Source organism: Rhinoderma darwinii, chromosome 2 (assembly GCF_050947455.1).
Source record: "Rhinoderma darwinii isolate aRhiDar2 chromosome 2, aRhiDar2.hap1, whole genome shotgun sequence".
Lineage (NCBI taxonomy): Eukaryota > Metazoa > Chordata > Amphibia > Anura > Rhinodermatidae > Rhinoderma > Rhinoderma darwinii.
Window position 1 is genome coordinate 112370740 of NC_134688.1, and position 21990 is coordinate 112392729.

Here is a 21990-nt window from a genome sequence, read left to right on the forward strand (position 1 = left end):
CCCCTGTTAACATGAAAATGGGCTCGGTGACAAGATAGATAGTCTCCTGTAGAGGCCTCCCATCCACAGAAGCAATGGACAAAGGTTTGGTTAGTTTTTGAACTGGGATTTGGGAGCGATTTACCAGGGACTGGCACATGAAATTCCCTGCGGATCCGTAATCTAGAAAGGCTTGAACGCAGAAAGTGGTTCCTGCAAAGGACAGTTTTGCCGGTATGGTCATCTTTTGAGAGGAGGGTACTCCACATAGGGTAGCCTCTCCTACTTGCCCTAGGCGTTGGGAGTTTTCCGGCCTCACTGGACAGTCCTTGAGGAAGTGCGTTTTTCCACCACAATATAAACATAAATTCAAATTGCGTCTATTCTGGCGCTCCTCAGGCGTGAGTCTTGTTCTCTCCACCTACATGGGTTCATCCGACCAAGAGGAAGGTGAGGCAAGAAGTGACCTTTGGAAGGTTGGTGCCAACCGTGATGTCCGATTGCCCCGAGCAGATTCTTGTTGTCTCTCGCGGAAAAGTATTATCAATCCGATTGGCCAGAGTGATCAAGTCATCCAAGGACGGTGGAAGGTCTTGGCCAGCAAGTTCATCCTTGATTCGGCCCGCCAGACCCTCCCAGAAGGTAGATACCAAAGCCATGTTATTCCACTGGAGTTCTGTAGCCAGGGTGTGAAATTGAATGGCGTATTGGCCTACAGTGGAGGTTCCTTGCTGGAGCTTGAGAAGAGAGGAAGCTGCTGAAGACACTCGACCCGGTTCTTCAAACACCTTTTTAAAAGTGGAGAGAAAGTTCTGAATATCACACATTATGGGGTCGATTTTCTCCCACAAGGGCGATGCCCAAGCCAGCACTTCGCCAGAAAGAAGGGACAGGATGTAGGCTACCTTAGCCCTGTTCTAGGAAAAATGATGTGCCATGACCTCAAAATGGATGGTGCATTGATTAACAAATCCCCGGCAGGTATTGGGGTTACCCTCATAGCAGACGGGCGTAGGTAAATGTAGTTCTGGACTGTAGACAGGAGTTTGCGGTGGTAGTGGCTGTATCGGAGGTGGTAGTGGCTGTATCGGAGGCGATAGTTCGTTCAAACGAGTGGACACATTTTGCAGAAGCTGGAAAAGCTGGTCTTGGAGAACTCGTTCCCTTGAAAGTTCCTGAGCAATATCAGCCGCGTCAGGCAGGGCTGTGTCAAGGGGATCCATGGCTTGTTCAAACTATAACGGTTCTCACCGGTTTGTTTGTGGATCCTCTCTGTCGTCTGAGAGATGGTGCTTGTAACCCAGGGCAACACTTGGAACAGCGGGTTTAGAGGCAGTCAGATGAATAGGCCAGAAGTCAGGACTGGCAGCAGTCGTCGTAACGGGTATGGATAGCAATAGGTCAAGGCAGGCGGCAGGCAAGGATAGTACAAGTTCAGGCAGAGGTCACAACGGGTAATCCAGACAAAGGCAGAAGGCACGGTAACAGGGACACTGGGTACGGGGAAGCTCACAGGAATAATTTGGTTGAACAAGCAAGGATCTGAGGGGGGGGGGGAGGATCCTTAAATAGGAAGTCTTAGGATTTTGGCACGCGCTGGCCCTTTAAGAAGGGAAGAGTCAGCGCGTGCGCCCCCTAGTGGCTGCAGCAGCACATCGTGGATGATGGCCGTGGAGGGAGGTGAGAGATGCAGTTACCTGACGACGCCCAGAGCCTGCAGAGCATCCGGATTGGGTGAGTGGAGCTCGGGACGAGCATGAGGGAATGGAGGGTACAGGAACTGGAACAGAGGACGTGGAAGCAGCGGGGTGCAGTTTCCAAAATGGGGGTCACTACTTGGGGGATTGTTTTACTATTTGACCCCAGAGCCCTGCTATTGTGGGCTAATGCTGAGAAAATCACCAAAATAGGTCTCACATGCGCCTTTCACTCCTAAGCCCTGTCATATGTCAAGGCAAATGATAAATGCCTTGAGGGGTGGTTTACAAAATGGGGTCACTTCTCAGGATTTTACACTCTACTCTGGTACCTAAGGGAGCTCTGCAAATGCGACATGGCACCCGTACACCAGTCCAGCCAAATCTGGGCTCTAAAAGCCAAATGGCACTCTTTCCATTTTGAGCTCTGCCTTATGCCCAAACAGCAGTTCAGGGCCACACATGGGGTATTGCCGTACTCGGGAGAAATTGGGTAACAAATTGTGTGGTATTTTTTCTCCTATTACCCCTTGTGAAAATAAAAAAAATTGGGAGCTAAAACGACATAATTTTGGAAACAAAATACATTTTTAATTTTCACTGCCTAATTCTAATAAAATCTATGAAACACCTGTGGGGTAAAAATGCTCACTACACCACTAGATTAATGCCCTGAGGGGTGTATTTTGCAAAATGGAGTCACTTCTCAGGGGTTTCTACTGTACGGGTACCTCAGGAGCTCTGTAAATGCGACATAGCGCCCAAAAACCAATCAAGCAAAATCTGAATGCCTAGTAGCACTCCAGCCATTCTGAGCTCTGCCGTGTATCCAAACAGCAGTTTATTACCACATATGGGGTATTGCCATACTCTGGAGAAATTGCTTGGGTGCTATTTCTCCTTTATTCCTTGTGAAAATGAAAAAAATTAAACATCTTAGTGGAAAAAAATGTAGATTTTCATTTTCACTGCCTAATTCCAATAAATTCAGCAAAAAAATAGTGAGGTCAACACGCTCACTATACCTCTAGATAAAACCATTCCAGCAAAACTTGAGCTACAAAAGTCAAATGGCGTTCCTTCCTTTCTAAGCCCTGACGTTTGTCCAAACAGCAGTTTATTACCACATATGGGGTATTCCTGCGCTCAGAAGAGTTTGCTTTACAAATGTTAGGGTGCTTTTTCTCCTTTATCTAATGTGGAAATGAAAAAAAATCTGAGCTACATCTATATTTTTTTCGAAAAAATTTGGATTTTCAATTTCACGGCCTAATTCCAATACATTTTGCAAAAAAACCTGTGGGGTCAAAATGCTATACCCCTAGAAAAAATCCTTGAGGGGTGCAGTTTCCAAAATGGGGTCACTTTTGGGGGTTTTCCACTGTTTTGGTCCCTCCAGGGGATTGCAAACATGACATGGCACTGAAAACCATTCCAGCAAAATCTGCACTTCAAAATCCAAATGGCGCGCCTTCCCTTCTGAGCACTGCCATGGGTCCAAACAGCAGTTTATTAGCTCATATTGAGTATTGCCGTAATTGGGAGAAATTTCTTTACAAATGTTGAGGTGCTTTTTCTCTCTACTCCTTGTAAAAATGTACAATTTTTACACTTTTTCAGAAAAGAAAAAGACTTTCAATTTCACAAACTAATTCCAATAAATTTAGCAAAAAACCTGTGGGGTCAAAATGCTAACTATACCCCTAGATAAATTTCGTGAGGGGTGTAGTTTCCAAAATGGGGTCACTTTTGGAGGGTTCCCACTGTTTTGGCACCACAAGACCTCTCCAAACCTGACATGGTGCTTAACCCCTTCAGGACCAAGCTCATTTTGGCCTTCAGGACCAGACCCATTTTTTCAAATCTGACATATTTCACTTTATGTGGTAATAACTCCGGAACGCTTTTACCTATCAAAGTGATTCTGAGATTGTTTTCTCGTGACACATTGGACTTTATGATAGTGGAAAAATGTGGTCGATAAATTCAATATTTACCAGTGAAAAACACCAAAATTTGGTGAAAAATTGCAAAAATTAGCATTTTTCTAAATGTAAATGTATCTGCTTGTAAGACAGGCAGTTATACCACACAAAATTGTTGCTAATTAACATCCCCCATATGTCTACTTTAGATTGGCATCGTTTTTTGAACATCCTTTTATTTTTCTAGGACGTTACAAGGCTTAGAACTTTAGCAGCAATTTCTCACATTTTCAAGAAAATTTCAAAAGGCTATTTTTACAGGGGCCAGTTCAGTTGTGAAGCGGCTTTTAGGGCCTTATAAATTAGAAACCGCCAAAAAGTCACCCCATTTTAAAATCTTCACCCCTCAAAGTATTCAAAACAGCATTTAGAAAGTTTCTTAACCCTTTAAACGTTTCACAGGAATTAAAGCAACGTAGAGGTGAAATTTTCAAATTTCATTTTTTTTTTGAGAACCTTTGGAGCATCCTCAAGCAAAATATCTATGTGGGTGGGAGGCAGTTCACATCAAAACAGAAGCTCTGGGAGGCTATTCTGACATCCTGCAAAGATATACAAGCAGAAACTGTCCAAAAACTCAGAAATTCAATGGATGCAAGAATTGTGAAGGTGATATCAAAGAAGGGGTCCTATGTTAACATGTAACTTGGCCTGTTAAGTTTTTTTTGATTGAAACAGCTTTTGATTTCTGTAAATATGACCTCCTGATGCTGCAAATTCAACAAATTACCATTTTAGTTCTCTTTACAACCTTTAAAATGTTTTGATCTCTGTTGTGCATAATAATTTGAAACAGTGCATTTTGAGTTTTTTACTTCTAAAAAAAAATATCTGTTATTATTAGGAGATTTGTTCAATAAAATGTGCATTATACTCCAACGGTTGATGGCTTGAAGATTATACTGACTGTCATTTGCATCGACTATTTAGGAAAATCAGCGAAAAATAACATTTGCATAATAATTTGGAACGCGGTGTAGATACAGGGTCTAACAAACCGTGTCACATATGGATCCTACATGCATGCTCATTACAGCCTGCAATGCATGCAGGGAAAAAAAGTTTCATTAGAAGGAAACATCAACACACCAGACATGGAGTGCATGTAAACAAACGGCGCTAAATTTAACCCCTTCCCTCTTTAGCCACTTTTGACCTTCCTGACAGAGCCTCATTTTTCAAATCTGACATGTGTCACTTTATGTGGTAATAACTCTGGAATGCTTTCACCTATCCAAGCGATTCTGAGATTGTTTTCTCGTGACACATTGCACTTTAAGTTACTGGCAAAATTTGCTCGATATGTTCAGTATTTAATTGTGAAAAACACCAAAATTTCGCGAAAAAATGCAAAAATTAGCATTTTTCTAAATGTAAATGTATCTGCTTGTAAGACAGGCAGTTATACCACACAAAATTGTTGCTAATTAACATCCCCCATATGTCTACTTTAGATTGGCATCGTTTTTTGAACATCCTTTTATTTTTCTAGGACGTTACAAGGCTTAGAACTTTAGCAGCAATTTCTCACATTTTCAAGTAAATTTCAAAAGGCTATTTTTACAGGGGCCAGTTCAGTTGTGAAGCGGCTTTTAGGGCCTTATAAATTAGAAACCGCCAAAAAGTCACCCCATTTTAAAATCTTCACCCCTCAAAGTATTCAAAACAGCATTTAGAAAGTTTCTTAACCCTTTAAACGTTTCACAGGAATTAAAGCAACGTAGAGGTGAAATTTTCAAATTTCATTTTTTTTTTGCAGAAATTCATTTTTATTCTATTTTTTTTGTAACACAGAAGTTTTTACCAGAGAAACGCAACTCAATATTTATTGCCCAGATTCTGCAGTTTTTAGAAATATCCCACATGTGGCCCTAGTGTGGTAATGGACTGAAGCACCGGCCTCAGAAGCAAAGGAGCACCTGGTGGATTTTGGGCCTCCTTTTTATTAGAAAATATTTTAGGCTCCATGTCAGGTTTCAAGGGCTCTTTCGGTGCCAAAACAGTGGAAATCCACCAAAAGTTACCCCATTTTGGAAACTACACCCCTTGAGGAAATTATCTAGGGGTATAGTGAGCATTTTGACCCCGCAGGTTTTTTGCAGAAATTATTGGAAGTAGGCCGTGAAAATAAAAATCGTCATTCTTTCAAAGATTATGTAGGTTTAGATAATTTTTTCTAATTTCCACGAGGACTAAAGGAGAAAAAGCACTACAACATTTGTAAAGCAATTTCTCCCGAGTAAAACAATACCCCACATGTGGTTATAAACGGATGTTTGGACACACGGCAGAGCTTAGAAGGGAAAGAGCGCCATTTGGCTTTTGGAGCTCAAATTTAGCAGGAATGGTTTGTGGAGGCCATGTCGCATTTGCAAAGCCCCTGAGGTACCAAAACAGTGAAAACGCCAAAAAAGTGACTCCATTGAGAAAACTACACCCCTTGAGGAATCCATCTAGGGGTGTAGTGAGCATTTTGCCCCCACAGGTGTTTCATAGATTTTATTAGAATTGGGCAGTGAAAATAAAAAAATCCTTTTTCTTCAATAAGACGTAGCTTTAGCTCCAAATTTTTAATTTTCTCAACAAATAAAGGAAAAAAAGAACCCCAACGCTTGTAAAGCAACTTCTCTGGAGTACGGCAATACCCCACACGTGGTCGTAAAATGCTGTTTGGGCACACGGCAGGGCTCAGAAGGGAAGGAGCGCCATTTGCTTTTGGTGTACAGATTTTGCTGCATTTGGTTTCTGGTCGCTATGTTGCATTTGCAAAGTCCCTGTGGGACCAAAACAGTGGATCCCCCCCAGAAGTGACCCCATTTTGGAAACAACACCCTCAAGGTATTCACCTAGGGGTGTAGTGAGCATGTTAACCCCACAGGTGTTTTGCAGAAATTCGTGTGCACACGATGTGGGAGAATGAAAATGGGAATTTTTCCTTAGATACGCCAATATGTGGTGCCTGGCTTGTGCCACCATAACAAGACAGCTCTCAATTATTATGCGGTGTTTCCCTGTTTTAGAATCACCCTACATGTGGCCCTAATCTTTTGCCTGGACATTCGACAGGGCTCAGGAGTGAAAGAGTACCATGTAAAATTGAGGCCTAATTTGGCGACTTATAAAGTATTGGTTCACAATTGCAGAGGCTTTGATGTGAAATAATAAAAGAAACCCCTGAGAAGTGACCCCATTTTGGAAACTGAACCCCTCAAGGCATTTATTAAGAGGTGTAGTGAGCATTTTCACCCCACGTGTCTTTTCCATAAATGATTGCGCTGCGGAAGGTACAAATTAAATAGTTTCCCTAGATATGCCAATTCAGTGTCAAATGTCATGCCCAGCTTGTGCCACTTTTTTTTTTATATACACCGTTCACCGTACGTTATAAACTACATGTTACCTTTATTCTGCGGGTCAGTACGATTCCGGCGATACCAAATTTATAGAACTTTTTTATAACTTTTTGCACAATAAAATTACTTTTGGAAAGAGAATGTATTTTTTCTGTCGCCAAGTTGTGAGAGCCATAACTTTTACATTTTTTCGTCGATGGAGCTGTGTGAGGGCTTGTTTTTTTTGCGAGACGAGGTATAGATTTTATCGGTACCATTTTTGGATACATGCGACTTTTTGATCACTTTTTATTTCAATTTTTGGAAGACAGTGACCAAAAAAACAGTAATTATGGCAGTGTTTTTGAGTTTTTTTTTTACGGCGTTCACTGCGCTGGATAAATAACATAATATTTTTATAGTTCAGGTCGTTACGGTCGCTGCGATACCAAATATGTATGGCTTTATTATTTTTTTCAATAATAAATGACTTATAAGGGAAAAAGGGCGATTGTGTTTTGTGTTATTATTTGAAACTTTTATTGTATGTTTTCCAACTTTTATTTTTACTTTTTTTACACTTTTTTTTACACTTTTCTTTAGTCCCACTAGGGGACTTGAATGTCCAACTATTTGTTTGATGTTCTAATACATTGCACTACCTATGTAGTGCAATGTATTGGAACTGTCAGTTGTTCACTGACAGCAAGCCGATCAGGCTCCGCCTCTGGGCGGGGCCTAATCAGCTTACGTAATGGCAGACAGGAGTCCATTGTTAGGGCTCCTGTTGCCATGGTAGCAGTCGCCAGCCTTGCCATCGCATGGCAAGGCTGCCGATTTTCTACAAACCTCTAGGATGCAGCGATCACAATGGATCGCTGCATCGAAGGGGTTAATGCCAGGAATCGGAGCTAGCTCCGGTTCCTGGCGATAGATCGGGGTGTCCGCTGTAACATACAGCGGACACCCACTGCTGATGACGCCGGCTCAGCTTCTGAGCCGGAAGCTGAGCCGGCGCCATCTTGCCGATGTTACCGGAAGCCTCCTGGGCCCCGCCGACGACGGGGCATAGGAGGATTCCGTTACAGGCTGATCGGGAGGTAAGCATTAGCCCTCCGATCGCCTTTGCAGCCACCGGCAACCCAGCGATCACGTTGCTGGGGTGCCGGTGGCTATAAACTCCTCACATGCTGCGATCTCTATTGAACGCAGCATGTGAGGGGTTAATCGGTCGGATCGGAGGCTAGCTCCGGTCCTGGCCGATACCTTAGGGTGCCAGCTGTAACATACAGCTGTCACCCGGTGGTAATGTCGCTGGCTCAGCTCCTGAGCCAGCTTCATCTCCATGACGTATATTTACGTGAAAAGGCGGTAAGCCACCGATTTTAATGACGTTTATATACGTGATCCGGCGGGAAGGGGTTAAAGAGGCTCTGTCACCACATTATAAGTGCCCTATCTTGTACATGATGTGATCGGCGCTGTAATGTAGGATTACAACAGTGTTTTTTATTTAGAAAAACTATCAATTTTGACGGAGTTATGACCTATATTAGCTTTATGCTAATGACTTTCTCAATGGACAACTGGGCGTGTTTTACTATATGACCAAGTGGGCGTTGTACAGGAGTGTATGACGCTGACCAATCAGCGTCATACACTTCTCTCCATTCATTTACACTGCAGATAGCGATATATCTATATCGCTATTTGCAGTCACATAAACACTATAACGCTACTCATGTGTCATGACAATGAATATACATAACCACCAGCCAGGACTTGATGTGTATTCATTCCCCTGACCACTTCTGTAGCGTCTCTGTGAGTTACAGCATAGCAGGCGTAGTCTCACGAGATTACGCAGTAAGCTGTCATTCACAGCGAGATCTCGCTGTGCTGTAAATCACAGAAACGGTACAGAAGTGGTCAGGAGAATGAACACACATCACGTCCTGGCTGGAGGTAATGTATATTCATTGTCATGACACATGAGTAGCGTTATAGTTTGTTTATGTGACTGCACAGCTATATCGCTATATGCAGTGTAAATGAATGGAGAGAAGTGTATGACGCTGATTGATCACTGATTGGTCAGCGTCATACACTCCACTGTACAACGCCCACTTGGTCATATAGTAAAACACGCCCAGTTGTCCATTAAGAAAATCATTAGCATAAAGCTAATATAGGTCATAACTCCGTCAAAAATTATTGTTTTTCTAAATAAAAAACACTGCTGTAATCTACATTACAGCGCCGTTCACATCATGTACAATATAGGCCACTTATAATGTGGTGACAGCCTCTTTAAAATATATTCTAATAAAAAGGAGGCCCAAAAATCTGAGGCCTGTGCTTCAGTCCGATAGGACACTGGGACCACATGTGGGATATTTCTAAAAACGGCAGAATCTGGGCAATAAATATTGAGTTGCGTTTCTCTGGTAAAACCTTCTGTGCTACAGAAAAAAAATTATTAGCAATTAATTTTGGCAAAAAAAAATTCTATTTAAAATTTCACCTCTACTTTGCTTTAATTCCTGTGAAACGCCTAAAGGGTTAAGAAACTTTCTGAATGCTGTTTTGAATACTTTAAGGGTGCAGTTTTTAAAATAGTTATTTATGGGGACTTTCTAATATATAAGGCCCTCAAAGCCACTTCAGAACTGAACTGGTCTCTGGAAAAATAGCCTTTTGAAATTTTCTCGTGAGACATTGCTGCTAAAGTTATAAGCCTTGTAACGTCCTAGAAAAATAAAAGAACTTTTACAAAACGATTTTAACATAAAGTAGACATATCGTAAATGTTAACTAGTAACTATTTTGTGTGGTATTACTATCTGTCTTATAAGCAAATACATTTAAATTTAGAAAAATGCAAATTTTTTCACATTTTCTCTGAATTTTGGTGTTTTATCACAAATAAACACTGAATGTATCGACCAAATTTTACCACTAACATAAAGTACAATGTGACACGAGAAAACAATCTCAGAATCGCTTGGATAAATAAAATCATTCCAAAGTTATTACTACATAAAGTGACACGTCAGATTTAAAAAAATTGGCTGTGTCCTTAAGGGGTTAAAGGACACTCCACTCCAAACTAAACTTTCCAATGTGTTGCATCAAGAAATCCCATGTGTCAGTCTCTTATCGGTTCCTTTTCTTGACGCTTTTGTCACTAGCTCTCTGGGGTCATTGCATAGTAACAGTCTGAATACTTTTTTTTAATTGAGTCTATGGCAATCTATGTGTCACTCATACAGGCACCTGAACTTCCTGTATGATAAAATTGCATGGACTGTTCCATACAAGTTTTCAATGCGGGGGGGGGGGGGGGGGGGCAAAAAACAATCGATCCAAAAGTGTACAGATAAGGTTAGATGAAAACTATAGTTACCGGCAATTTGGTAAGTGGAGCATTGCTGACATGTTTTCCAAACACTTCTTCTTGGAACTGCAAGAGTTGGACCACCAGACTGGACAGAGATTTATTAGTAGGAGGTTCTGCCTGAATGTACTGAAATGAGACAACAATTGGTAATGTAAAGTAAAAGAATACTTCATTTATAAGCTATTAAACAAAGATAATTTATTAGGTAGAAAAAGTGAGGTTAAGCAAACAAGTCCTTCTCAATGTTATTTGTGTAACCCAGGCCTGGACAAAGTGTCTAGTGCATAACCGGTATCTGTGAACCAAGCCTTAGATGTTTGCGCCCCCTAAGGGTATGTGCACACACACTAATTACGTCCGTAATTGACGGACGTATTTCGGCCGCAAGTCCCGGACCGAACACAGTGCAAGGAGCCGGGCTCCTAGCATCATACTTATGTACGATGCTAGAAGTCCCTGCCTCGCTGCAGGACAACTGTCCCGTACTGTAAACATGATTACAGTACGGGACAGTTGTCCTGCAGCGAGGCAGGGACTCCTAGCATCGTACATAAGTATGATGCTAGGAGCCCGGCTCCTTGCACTGTGTTCGGTCCGGGACTTGCGGCCGAAATACGTCCGTCAATTACGGACGTAATTAGTGTGTGTGCACATACCCTAAAAGTAGTCCTAACAGAGACTCCCCTAACAATAATAACAAAAGTGCCCCCTCCAGTAATCACAGCTGGTCCTCCCTCCCACAGTAATAAAAACAGTGCCTCCTCAAAAAAAACAAAAAAACACAAAACCTGGTTCCTTTCTACTTGCAGTTACAGCTGTGCCCCTTACCCTTTCCACCAATATCCACTGCAGTGCCCCTGTCTCTCGTCACCAGCAGTCGCTGCACCTTCACCAATGGCTGCAGTAAGGGTGAATTCACACAGGACCTAAAATCCACAGCAAAATCTGCGTGTGTTACATGCTGATTTTGATGTGGATTTGCTGCGTATTGCACCTTTTGCTTTCTGCGCAGCAGAATTGACATGCTACAGATTCGACCATCTGCAGCATGCCCTGAATTCAGAGCAAATGTTTTCCATCCATATGTTTTAAAAACCCCATGAACCTGCATTGTACTGACATTTTTTGTGAATATGCCTCGTGTGAATTACTTCTTAGGCTACATGCACACGCTGCATAATTTGGTGCAGAAATGCCGCATTAAAACCGCAGGTAAAATTCGAAGCTAATAGTGCATTTTTTAATGCGTTTTTAGATGCGGTTTTTACATTTTGATGCAGAAATAGATGCAGTTTTATACTGTAGATTTTGGTGCATTTTGTTTTTTTAAATTAGCAATACATTTTACAAGCGTAAACGCAAGATAAATTGACATGCTGCGTTTTTTTAAAATACGCACTGCAGGTCAATTTACGTGCAGAAAAATTCTGCAATGCGTAGATGAGATTACTTGAAATCTGATTTACTTTGCTGGTACTGTATTATGCTGCGGATTTGCCGCACGAAAATGTGCCCGGCAAATCCGCACGTAATACGCATCATGTGCATTTGGCCTAAGTATACTCTTTCCCCTTCCACCAACAATCACAGCAGTGCCCCTCCTTTCCACCAGTAGTCGCAGCAGACCTCGGTGTGGTTCCCCTCCTTTTCACCTGCAATCTCAGCAGGCAGTCCCCTACATCCTGTGGTTACAGCAGAGACCCTGGCTTCTTAATACTCCACTCCCACAGGATCCCGGAGTGCACCCTCTGCTGGGTGCATGCTACATGCCAGCAGACTATTCCTGCCTACTGCATCAATCTGCACAGAAGCGGAGGTGCCCACAGTAGTGTTCGCATCTGACAGCCGCCGTCTGCTTTCTCTGAAGTCCATGTCCGTCTAACCAATTATGTACTTCAAGACGCAACTCAAGGAGCTTCTCATTGTACTTAGTTTCTTGGCAGTGCGTAAATGAGTTCAGGTAATCACCCACTGAACCCCCAAAATTTCCATGTATCAGCGTGGTCATCTTCTATACTGCAGATGTGATGCCAACAGTTTTTGTTTTTAAAACGGTTCTTCAAAAATGTGTCAGCGTTGTCCATAGCAACCAGGCAGATATGCGCTTTCATACTCAAATATGCCCTGGACATGAGAATGTCATAGAGGGGGTGCCTGGCAGAACTTGTACAGAGTACCCACCTGCACTTTGAATTCTGTTCCATCATATCTGTGACGGATCCGTCACACGACTGATACCAACGGTACCTGACTTATAACGGGGGTCTGTGGGGTTCCATCAATTCTTTCCGTCAAATATGATTGAATCTGCGATGAAGGTCCCTGACGGAGCCTCCAATTCAGATGTGAACAGCGCCTAATACTACATTCCCGCAGAGAGAATGTAGACGCGTCAGCTACTTCCTCCAACTGTCACTGCTGATGGCCAAGGTTTTGAGCAGCCGCAACCCCCCTCACCATCGGAGCAGAAGTCTCACAAAAGGGCGAAGTGCCCACCAAAACACAAGATCCTCAAATCTGTCCAGTTGTTACTAATTCTATACAGCCATTTCTTAAAGATATCTGTTTATGGAAAAGCTTGAACAAAGCCAATATGGCAACCATTACCGCTCACATAGAGGTTGTAAACCAGTTATCTACCTCTCGCAGAGCTCATCTCGCGCAGCGAGGCCGGTTTCACGCGGGTGTGTTCGGTCGGTGACGTACGGACCGTATGTTGGCAGTGTTTCCTGGACCAAACACGCTGCAGGGAGCCCGGCTCCTAGCCGCATAGTTCTCTATAATGCTAGGAGTCACTGCCTCCCCGCGGGAAAACTGTCCTGTACTGAAAACATGATTACAATATGGGACAGTATTCCCGCGTGGAGGCAGGGACACCTAGCGTCATACATAACTATGATGCTAGGAGCCCGGCTCCCTAAACTGGGTCCAGTCCGGGAATTACTGCCAACATACGCTCCTTATATCACGGACCGAACACGCCCGTATGAAACCGACCTAACAGGGTTGGCATGTTGAAATCCGCAATTCTTTGTTTACTCCACCAGGTGACAAGTGGGATGCCCCCATACATATTAGATTGATAGTCAGATCGGCATACGTTTACCGAATTTGTATGACCAGCCTTAGGGCTGGAATGGCAAATACACAGATTAAAACACTGAATAAATAGGTGGATTGCCGTTCAGGAGACTGGAAAAGCTGGGTGATCACCACTGAGGCGGCCATACTGGTTGTCTCCCAATGTTACCAGAAACAAATACAACTTAGATACGGCTGAATAGAATTTACATCTTAACTGAATCTGACAGCGCAAGGATTTGTATTTACAGGTCATTTGTTTTTATGGGGAAAACGCACTTGGAAGCAGCGCCGCCGCCACCAGAACTGCGCACACAGGGATTTATTCATCATCAAACCAGCAGAAATAAGATAGAACTAATAGAACGGAAGGAAACAGCTGGATTTTATTCTGCCCGCGTAGTGTCCCTGCGGCTATGGAATATACAGCTATATATAGGTGTTGGCTGTGTACAGCAGCAGGGATGCATTGACTTGTCTGACTCTAGTCTGGGTCAAAGGTAAGTGAAGATTCCAAGCACCACGTGCGGATCACCAGCATGTAAACACTACAATCCTCATCGTCTAGGTCACAGCATGACATCTGCTATTACGTCATAGAAGGGAGATCAGGAGCAACACGTGGCAGACTCCAGATGATGTATAGAATATTCTATAATGTGACAGTCCGTAAGACGCTGATCACATAGTGCGTCTATTAGCACACACAGCACTGTACATGACGCAAGGCCAATGCCAGGGTATGTAAGGACAGTGGTCACATGATAGGGGGTTTTTCCCTTTAGGAAACCTGCGCTGGACATGACAGCTGTGCTATGAATGGGATCTGGCAGGAGGAGGATTATTTAGGATCAGCATGACAGGACCAATGTTTATGTGACCACGTTATGATCGCAGAGAAGGGATCTGGGCACATTCCAGAACAATCGGGCATCTGCATGCTCTGTGCCTATAGAAATAGATTTGATTGTGATGGCAAGTCAGTGTGTTACTAGCGATGGGAGGGCGCCTCCCGGGTGTAATGCCCTGACATCTGGGTACATGTAGGCCTTACACTGGGACCCTGGCCCTGCCATCTGCCCGACTTGTCGCTGATACGAGCGTCCCTATGCCTACTGCAATGCACAGGGGCTGACGGGTCAGCAGCTGGGACCTCCGCTTGCCCCCCAATGTCGCGTATCCCCCCCCACCACATTGCCGGGCCCGGCTCTTTGTTCTCAATGAGGGGAATACATTGCAGTTCTCTTCATGACACTTATCATTTCCTTCCGGTACCTTCTTGTAGTTTTTCCCCAGCCATAGCCGCACGTTGTCGAACTGGGAAATGGTGTCAGAAGACTCGTAATATTTCACGTTCGGGCCGCCGTCCTTCTTCCGCACCGCCATCTTCTGCCAGCCTGCCCGGCACTTCCAACTGCACAGTACTGACGACCTCTAGCGGTTGCGCAACGCAGTGCAAAGCACAAGAGCGGAGACCTGAATGTGCAATAGTGGCATCTGCCGGCCATAAGGAAAACTGCAATATGATGGCATTGATGAAGTGGGATAGAAAAATAAATTGTTTGTGGCAGGAGAAAGTCGAAAGGACACCTAGCGGCAGCGTTTGCAAACACACAAAGTATGATGTGTAACTAAGAAATGAAAACCGAAAGAATCCCTGGTGTGGGTGCTGCGGCGTTACAGATGAGTCTGCATAGTAAATCACGGTATACTTTGTGACCGATTAACTAATATAATCGTGCCTTTAACCCAACGAATTGACGGAGCGAGAAAAAGAATTCGCCCAACGGAGGATTCGAACGAGATACGGTTATAGACCAGAGCATAACGGGTTAATCCGCATCGAGTTCTCCACCAATGAGCAAAAGACATACCAAGAGGCGGTTCGTAAAGTTTGAGGGAGCTGTGCGGGGCCGTTGGCTGACAGTCACGGTGGCCGAGTGGTTAAGGCGTTGGACTCGAAATCCAATGGGGTTTCCCCGCACAGGTTCGAATCCTGTTCGTGACGATTTCAGTTTTTTTACTCTCTGATAGGAATTTAATTACAGTGATCAGGGGGAGTGACCCATGTAACGCATGAATGCATTGTATTTGGAGAACTTATGTTTTATCATTTAACAAATAAAATAACAATGCTGCAAAATGCACTGCACCTCAGGCAATTCCACCATTGTTCTTTGGGTTTTGTTTTTATGACGTTCACCATGCAGTAGAAATAGCATGATAACTTTAATCTCTGGAGCAATCCGATTATGACAATATCAAATTTATATAGTTTCTTTTCTATGGTTTATTACTTTTAGGCTCCATGCACACGACAGTAGATTTTGTCAGCAATTACGGACCCATTTATTTCTATTGACCACGGACCCCTTCCCGTATATTTGCGGGAAGGTGTCCAGGCCATAGAGAGCCTCTGCAAAAGTTAGGACATGTCCTATCTTTTCCTTTTTATGGACCGTGCTCCCATACTTTATATGGGAGCACAGGCCGAAAATGGGGTGGCTGTCTACGGCCATCTACAGCCGGCCGTGCCCGTAATCACGGACCGTGATTACGAGCACAGCCGTGTGTGTGCATGAGGCCTTACACAATAAAAACACTTTTTGGGAAAGAAATTTTTTTTTTTTGCCGCATTTCAACAGCCATAACATTTTTATTTTTCCGTCGATATAGATTTATGAGGGCTTGTTTTTGCAGTGCGAGTTTTCATTCTTACCATTTAGGGGTACATGCGACTTATTGATCGCTTTTTATTCAGTTTTTTTGGAATTCAACAATTCTGGCATAATTTTTTGTTCACACCATTCACTGTGCGGCATAAATAGCATTTCATTTTTATAGTATGGGTTGTTACGGATGCAGCGACTGATTTTTTAAAGTATCAAAATATTATATTATTTATTGCACGCGGTGAACAGCGTAAAAAAAAAACGTAAAAAACGTTATCACAGTTTCTGTTTTTTGGTAAATTTGCCCTACAAATATTAGAATAAAAAGTGATCAAAAAGTCGCACGTATCCAAAAATGGTACCTATAAAAACTATAGCTTGTCCCGCAAAAAACAAGCCCTCATACAGCTCCGTCGACAAAAAAATTAAAAAGTTATGGTTCTCACAACTTGGCGACAGAAAAAATACATTCTTTTACAAAAGTTATTTTATTGTGCAAAAAGTTGTAAAACATAAAAAAGTGCTATAAATTAGGTATCGCCGGAATCGTACTGACCCGCAGAATAAAGTTAACGTAATTTATAACGCATGGTGAACGCTGTATAAAAAAACTAAAAAAGCTGTGCCAGAATTGCGTTTTTTTGGTTACCTGGCCTCCCAAAAAATAGGATAAAAGGTGATCATAAAGTCGCATGTACCCCAAAATGGTACCAATAATAACTACAGCTCGTTCCACAACAAACCAGCCCTCATACCGCTACGTCTATGAAAAATAAAATTAGTTATGGCTCCAATAAGTCAGGAAATAAAAAAATATGCAGTTGTGCAGGTCCGAGGGGAACATTTCTTCTGTTTCAAGAGGCGCATTATCAAGGACCTAAAATTAGGGAACCAGGAAGGGGAGAGCCCAAACATATCCGCTGGAAGCGACGGTGCCCGTATTATACCAGGACAACACTTCCCAGCAAAATTCCCCAAACTGCAAAGGTGCGGAGTGTGGACCAAAAGGGGGATAAGAAAGGACGCCATTTATCAGTGCGACACCGGCCTGTGCAGAAAGTATTGCTTCACAGCGTAACACACATCTATGGATCATTTTATTGTTTTTTTACCCCATTATTATGCCACCTGACTATGCCCCTTATATACTCCGCCCGGCTTACATGTACCCCCACATTATAAATGGAAACATCAGCAATACTCAAATAAATCTACTACCAACTAATATCTGCTCTCCAAAAGGCAAATGGTGCTCCCTCCGCTCTGAACCCTACAGCGTGCCCTAACAGAAGTTTCCTTCCACATATATGGCATCGCCATACCCGGGAGAACCCTTTTAACAATTTTTGGGGTGTGTGTCTCCAGTGTCATAAGCTGGGCATGACATATTTGCCACTGAATGGCATATCTAGGGAAAAATAAACATTTTTAATTTGCACTATCCGCAGTGCAATCATTTATGGAAAAGACCTGTGGGGTGAAAATGCTCACTACACCCCTTAATAAATGCCGTGAGGGGTGCAGTTTCCATAATAGGATCACTTCTAAGGGGTTTATTTTTATTATTTCACATCTGAGCCTCTGCATTTGTGAACCAATACTTTGTAAATCGCCAAATTAGGCCTCAATTTGACATGGTACGCCTTCACTCCTGAGCCTGGTCGAATGTCCAGGCAAAAGATTAGTGCCCCATGTACGGTGTTTCTAAAACCGGGAAACCCAGCATAATAATTAGAGAGCTGTCTTGTTATGGTAGCACAAGCCGGGCACCACATATTGGCATATCTACGGAAAAAAATCCCATTTTCACTCTGCAACATCGAGTGCACACCAATTTCTGCCAATCACCTGCAGGGTTAAAATGCTTACTACACCCCTAGGTAAATGCATTGAGGGGTGTAGTTTCCAAAATTGGGTCACTTCTGGGGGGTTTCCACTGTTTTGGGCCCAGAGGCGCCCAGAAACCAATCCAGCAACATCTGCACTCCAAATGGCGGTCCTTCCCTTCTGAGCCCTGCCGTGTGCCCAAACAGCAGTTTATGACCACATATGTGGTATTGCCATACTCGAGAAAAATTGCTTTACAAATGCTGGGTTCTTTTTTTCCTTTATTTGTTGAGAAAATAAAAACATTTGCGCTAAAGCTACGTCTTATTGAAGAAAAAGGATTGTTTTTATTTTCACTGCCCAATTCTAATAAATACTATGAAACATCTGTGGGGTCAAAACGCTCACTACACCCCTAGATGAATTCCTCAAGAGGTGTTATTTCCTAAATGGAGTCACTTTTTGGGCGTTTTCATTGTTTTGTCCCCTCAGGGGCTTTGCAAATGTGACCTGGCCTCCGCAAACCATTCCGGCTAAATGTGATCTCCAAAAGCCAAATAGTGCTCTTTCCCTTCTAAGCCCCGCCGTGTGTTCAAACAGCCGGTTATTACGACATGTGGGGTATTGTTTTACTCGGGAGAAATTGCTTTGCAAATTTTACGTTGCTTTTTCTCCTTCAGTCCTTGTGGAAATGAGAAAAAATTAGCTAAACCTACATTTTCTTTGAAAAAATGTAGATTGTAATTTTCAGGGGCTACTTCCAATAATTTATGCAAAAAACCTGTGGGGTCAAAACGCTCACTATACCCCTAGATAATTTCCTCAATGGGTGTAGTTTCCAAAATGGGGTCACTTGTGGGGTGTTTCCACTGTTTTGTCCCCTCAGGGGCTTTGTAAATGTGACATGGCCTCCGCAAACCATTCCTGCTAAATTTGAGCTCCAAAAACCAAATAGCGCTCTTTCCCTTCTCAGCCACGCCGTGTCTCCAAACAGCCGTTTATTACCACATGTGGGGTATTGTTTTACTCGGGAGAAATTGCTTTGCAAATTTTATGTTGCTTTTTCTCCTTCAGTCCTTGTGGAAATGAGAAAAAATTAGCTAAACCTAAATTTTCTTTGAAAATATTTAGATTGTCATTTTCAGGGCCTACTTCCAATAATTTATGCAAAAAAGCTGTGGGGTCAAAACACTCACTATACCCCTAGATAATTTCCTCAATGGGTGTAGTTTCCAAAATGGGGTCACTTGTGGGGGGTTTCCACTGTTTTGTAGCGTCAGGGACTTTGTAAATGTGACATGGCCTCCGAAAACCATTCCTGCTAGATTTGAGCTCCAAAAGCCAAATAGCGCTCTTTCCTTTCTAAGCCCTGCCGTGTGTCCAAACAGCCATTTATTACCACATGTGGGGTATTGTTTTACTCGGGAGAAATTGCTTTACAAATTTTGTGGTGCTTTTTCTCCTTTAGTCCTTGTGGAAATGAGAAAAAAAATCGCTAAACCTACATTTTCTATGAAAAAATTTAGTTATTAATTTTCACAGCCTACTTCCAATAATTTCTGTAAAAAACCTGTGCGGTCAAAATGCTCACTATACCCCTAGATAATTTCCTTGAGGTGTGTAGTTTCCCAGATGGGGTCACTTTTGGGGGATTTTCACTGTTTTGGCACCACAAGAACCCTTCAAACCTGATATGGTGCCTAAAATATATTCTAACAAAAATAAGGCCCCAAAATCCACTAGGTACTCTTTTGCTTCTGTAGCCTGTGCTTCAGTCCAGTAGCTCACTAGGGCCACATGTGGGATATTTCCTAAAACTGCAGAAACTGGGCAACAAATATTGGGTTGCATTTCTCTGGTAAAACCTTCTGTGTTATAAAAAAAATTGTATTCAAAACTTATTTCTGCAAAAAAATATGACATTTATAAATTTCACCTCTACTTTGCTTTAATTCCTGTGAAATGTGTAAAGGGTTAAGACATTTTCTAAATGCTGTTTTGAATACTTTGAGGGGTGAAGTTTTTAAAATGGGGTGACTTTTTGGGGGTTTCTAATATATAAGGCCCTCAAAGCCACTTCACAACTGAACTGGCACCTGTAAAAATAGCCTTTTGAAATTTTCTTGAAAATGTGAGAAATTGCTGCTAAAGTTCTAAGCCTTGTGATGTCATAGAAAAATAAAAGGATGTTCAAAAAACGATGCCAATCTAAAGTAGACTATTTTGTGTGGTATAACTGCCTGTCTTACAAGCAGATACATTTAAATTGAGAAAAATGCAAATTTTTGCAATTTTTCGCGAAATTTTGGTGTTTTTCACAATTAAATACTGAACATATCGAGCAAATTTTGCCAGTAACTTAAAGTGCAATGTGTCACGAGAAAACAATCTCAGAATCGCTTGGATAGGTGAAAGCATTCCGGAGTTATTACCACATAAAGTGACACATGTCAGATTTGAAAAATGAGGCTCTGTCAGGAAGGTCAAAAGTGGCTAAAGAGGGAAGGGGTTAAATTTAGCGCCGTTTGTTTACATGCACTCCATGTCTGGTGTGTTGATGTTTCCTTCTAATGAAACTTTTTTTCCCTGCATGCATTGCAGGCTGTAATGAGCATGCATGTAGGATCCATATGTGACACGGTTTGTTAGACCCTGTATCTACACCGCGTTCCAAATTATTATGCAAATGTTATTTTTCGCTGATTTTCCTAAATAGTCGATGCAAATGACAGTCAGTATAATCTTCAAGCCATCAACCGTTGGAGTATAATGCACATTTTATTGAACAAATCTCCTAATAATAACAGATATTTTTTTTTAGAAGTAAAAAACTCAAAATGCACTGTTTCAAATTATTATGCACAACAGAGATCAAAACATTTTAAAGGTTGTAAAGAGAACTAAAATGGTAATTTGTTGAATTTGCAGCATCAGGAGGTCATATTTACAGAAATCAAAAGCTGTTTCAATCAAAAAAAACTTAACAGGCCAAGTTACATGTTAACATAGGACCCCTTCTTTGATATCACCTTCACAATTCTTGCATCCATTGAATTTCTGAGTTTTTGGACAGTTTCTGCTTGTATATCTTTGCAGGATGTCAGAATAGCCTCCCAGAGCTTCTGTTTTGATGTGAACTGCCTCCCACCCACATAGATATTTTGCTTGAGGATGCTCCAAAGGTTCTCAATAGGGTTGAGGTCAGGGGAACATGGGGGCCACACCATGAGTTTCTCTCCTTTTATGCCCATAACAGCCAATGACACAGAGGTATTCTTTGCAGCATGAGATGGTGCATTGTCATGCATGAAGATAATTTTGCTACGGAAGGCACGGTTCTGCTTTTTGTACCACGGAAGAAAGTGGTCAGTCATAAACTCTACATACTTTTCAGAGGTCATTTTCACACCATCAGGGACCCTAAAGGGGCCTACCAGCTCTCTCCCCATGATTCCAGCCCAAAACATGACTTCGCCACCTCCTTGCTGACGTCGCAGCCTTGTTGGGACATGGTGGCCATTCACCAACCATCCACTACTCCATCCATCTGGACCATCCAGGGTTGCACGGCACTCATCAGTAAACAACATGGTTTGAAAATTAGTCTACATGTATTTCTGAGCCCACTGCAACCGTTTCTGCTTGTGAGCATTGTTTAGGGGTGGGCGAATAATAGCTTTATGCACGCTTGCAAACCTCTGGAGGATCCTACACCTTGAGGTTCGCGGGACTCCAGAGGCACCAGCGGCTTCAAATACCTGTTTGCTGCTTTGCAATGGCATTTTAGGAGCTGCTCTCCTAATCCTTTTAATTTGTCTGGCAGAAACCTTCCTCATTATGCCTTTATCTGAACTAACCCGTCTGTGCTCTGAATCAGCCACAAATCTTTTCACAGTACGATGATCACGCTTAAGTTTTCTTGAAACATCCAATGTTTTCATAACTTGTCCAAGGTATTGCACTATTTCACGCTTTTCGGCAGCAGAGAGATCCGTTTTCTGTCTCATATTGCTTGAA

General features: G+C 42.5%; 1 protein-coding gene and 1 non-coding gene across 7 annotated transcripts in view; one reads left to right on the forward strand and one right to left on the reverse strand.

The window, feature by feature from the left end:
- SMARCC2 (SWI/SNF related BAF chromatin remodeling complex subunit C2) overlaps positions 1–14917 on the reverse strand; it is a 151302-nt gene extending 136385 nt beyond the window's left edge. For 4 of the 6 annotated variants that reach the window (XM_075852144.1, XM_075852143.1, XM_075852145.1 and 1 more), the window contains exons 1-2: positions 14750–14917; positions 10400–10519 (exon numbers count right to left, since the gene is read on the reverse strand). In XM_075852144.1, coding sequence (XP_075708259.1) covers positions 10400–10519; positions 14750–14860 — 231 coding nt within the window. In that variant the 5' untranslated portion in view covers positions 14861–14917. The remainder of the gene's footprint in view (positions 1–10399; positions 10520–14749) is intronic. The other 2 variants (XM_075852147.1, XM_075852146.1) reach the window with 1 other exon arrangement.
- A 483-nt stretch (positions 14918–15400) lies between these two features.
- On the forward strand, positions 15401–15482 carry TRNAS-CGA (transfer RNA serine (anticodon CGA)). The gene has a single exon. It is a non-coding gene; the product is annotated as a tRNA-Ser (tRNA).
- The last annotated feature ends 6508 nt before the right edge of the window (positions 15483–21990 follow it).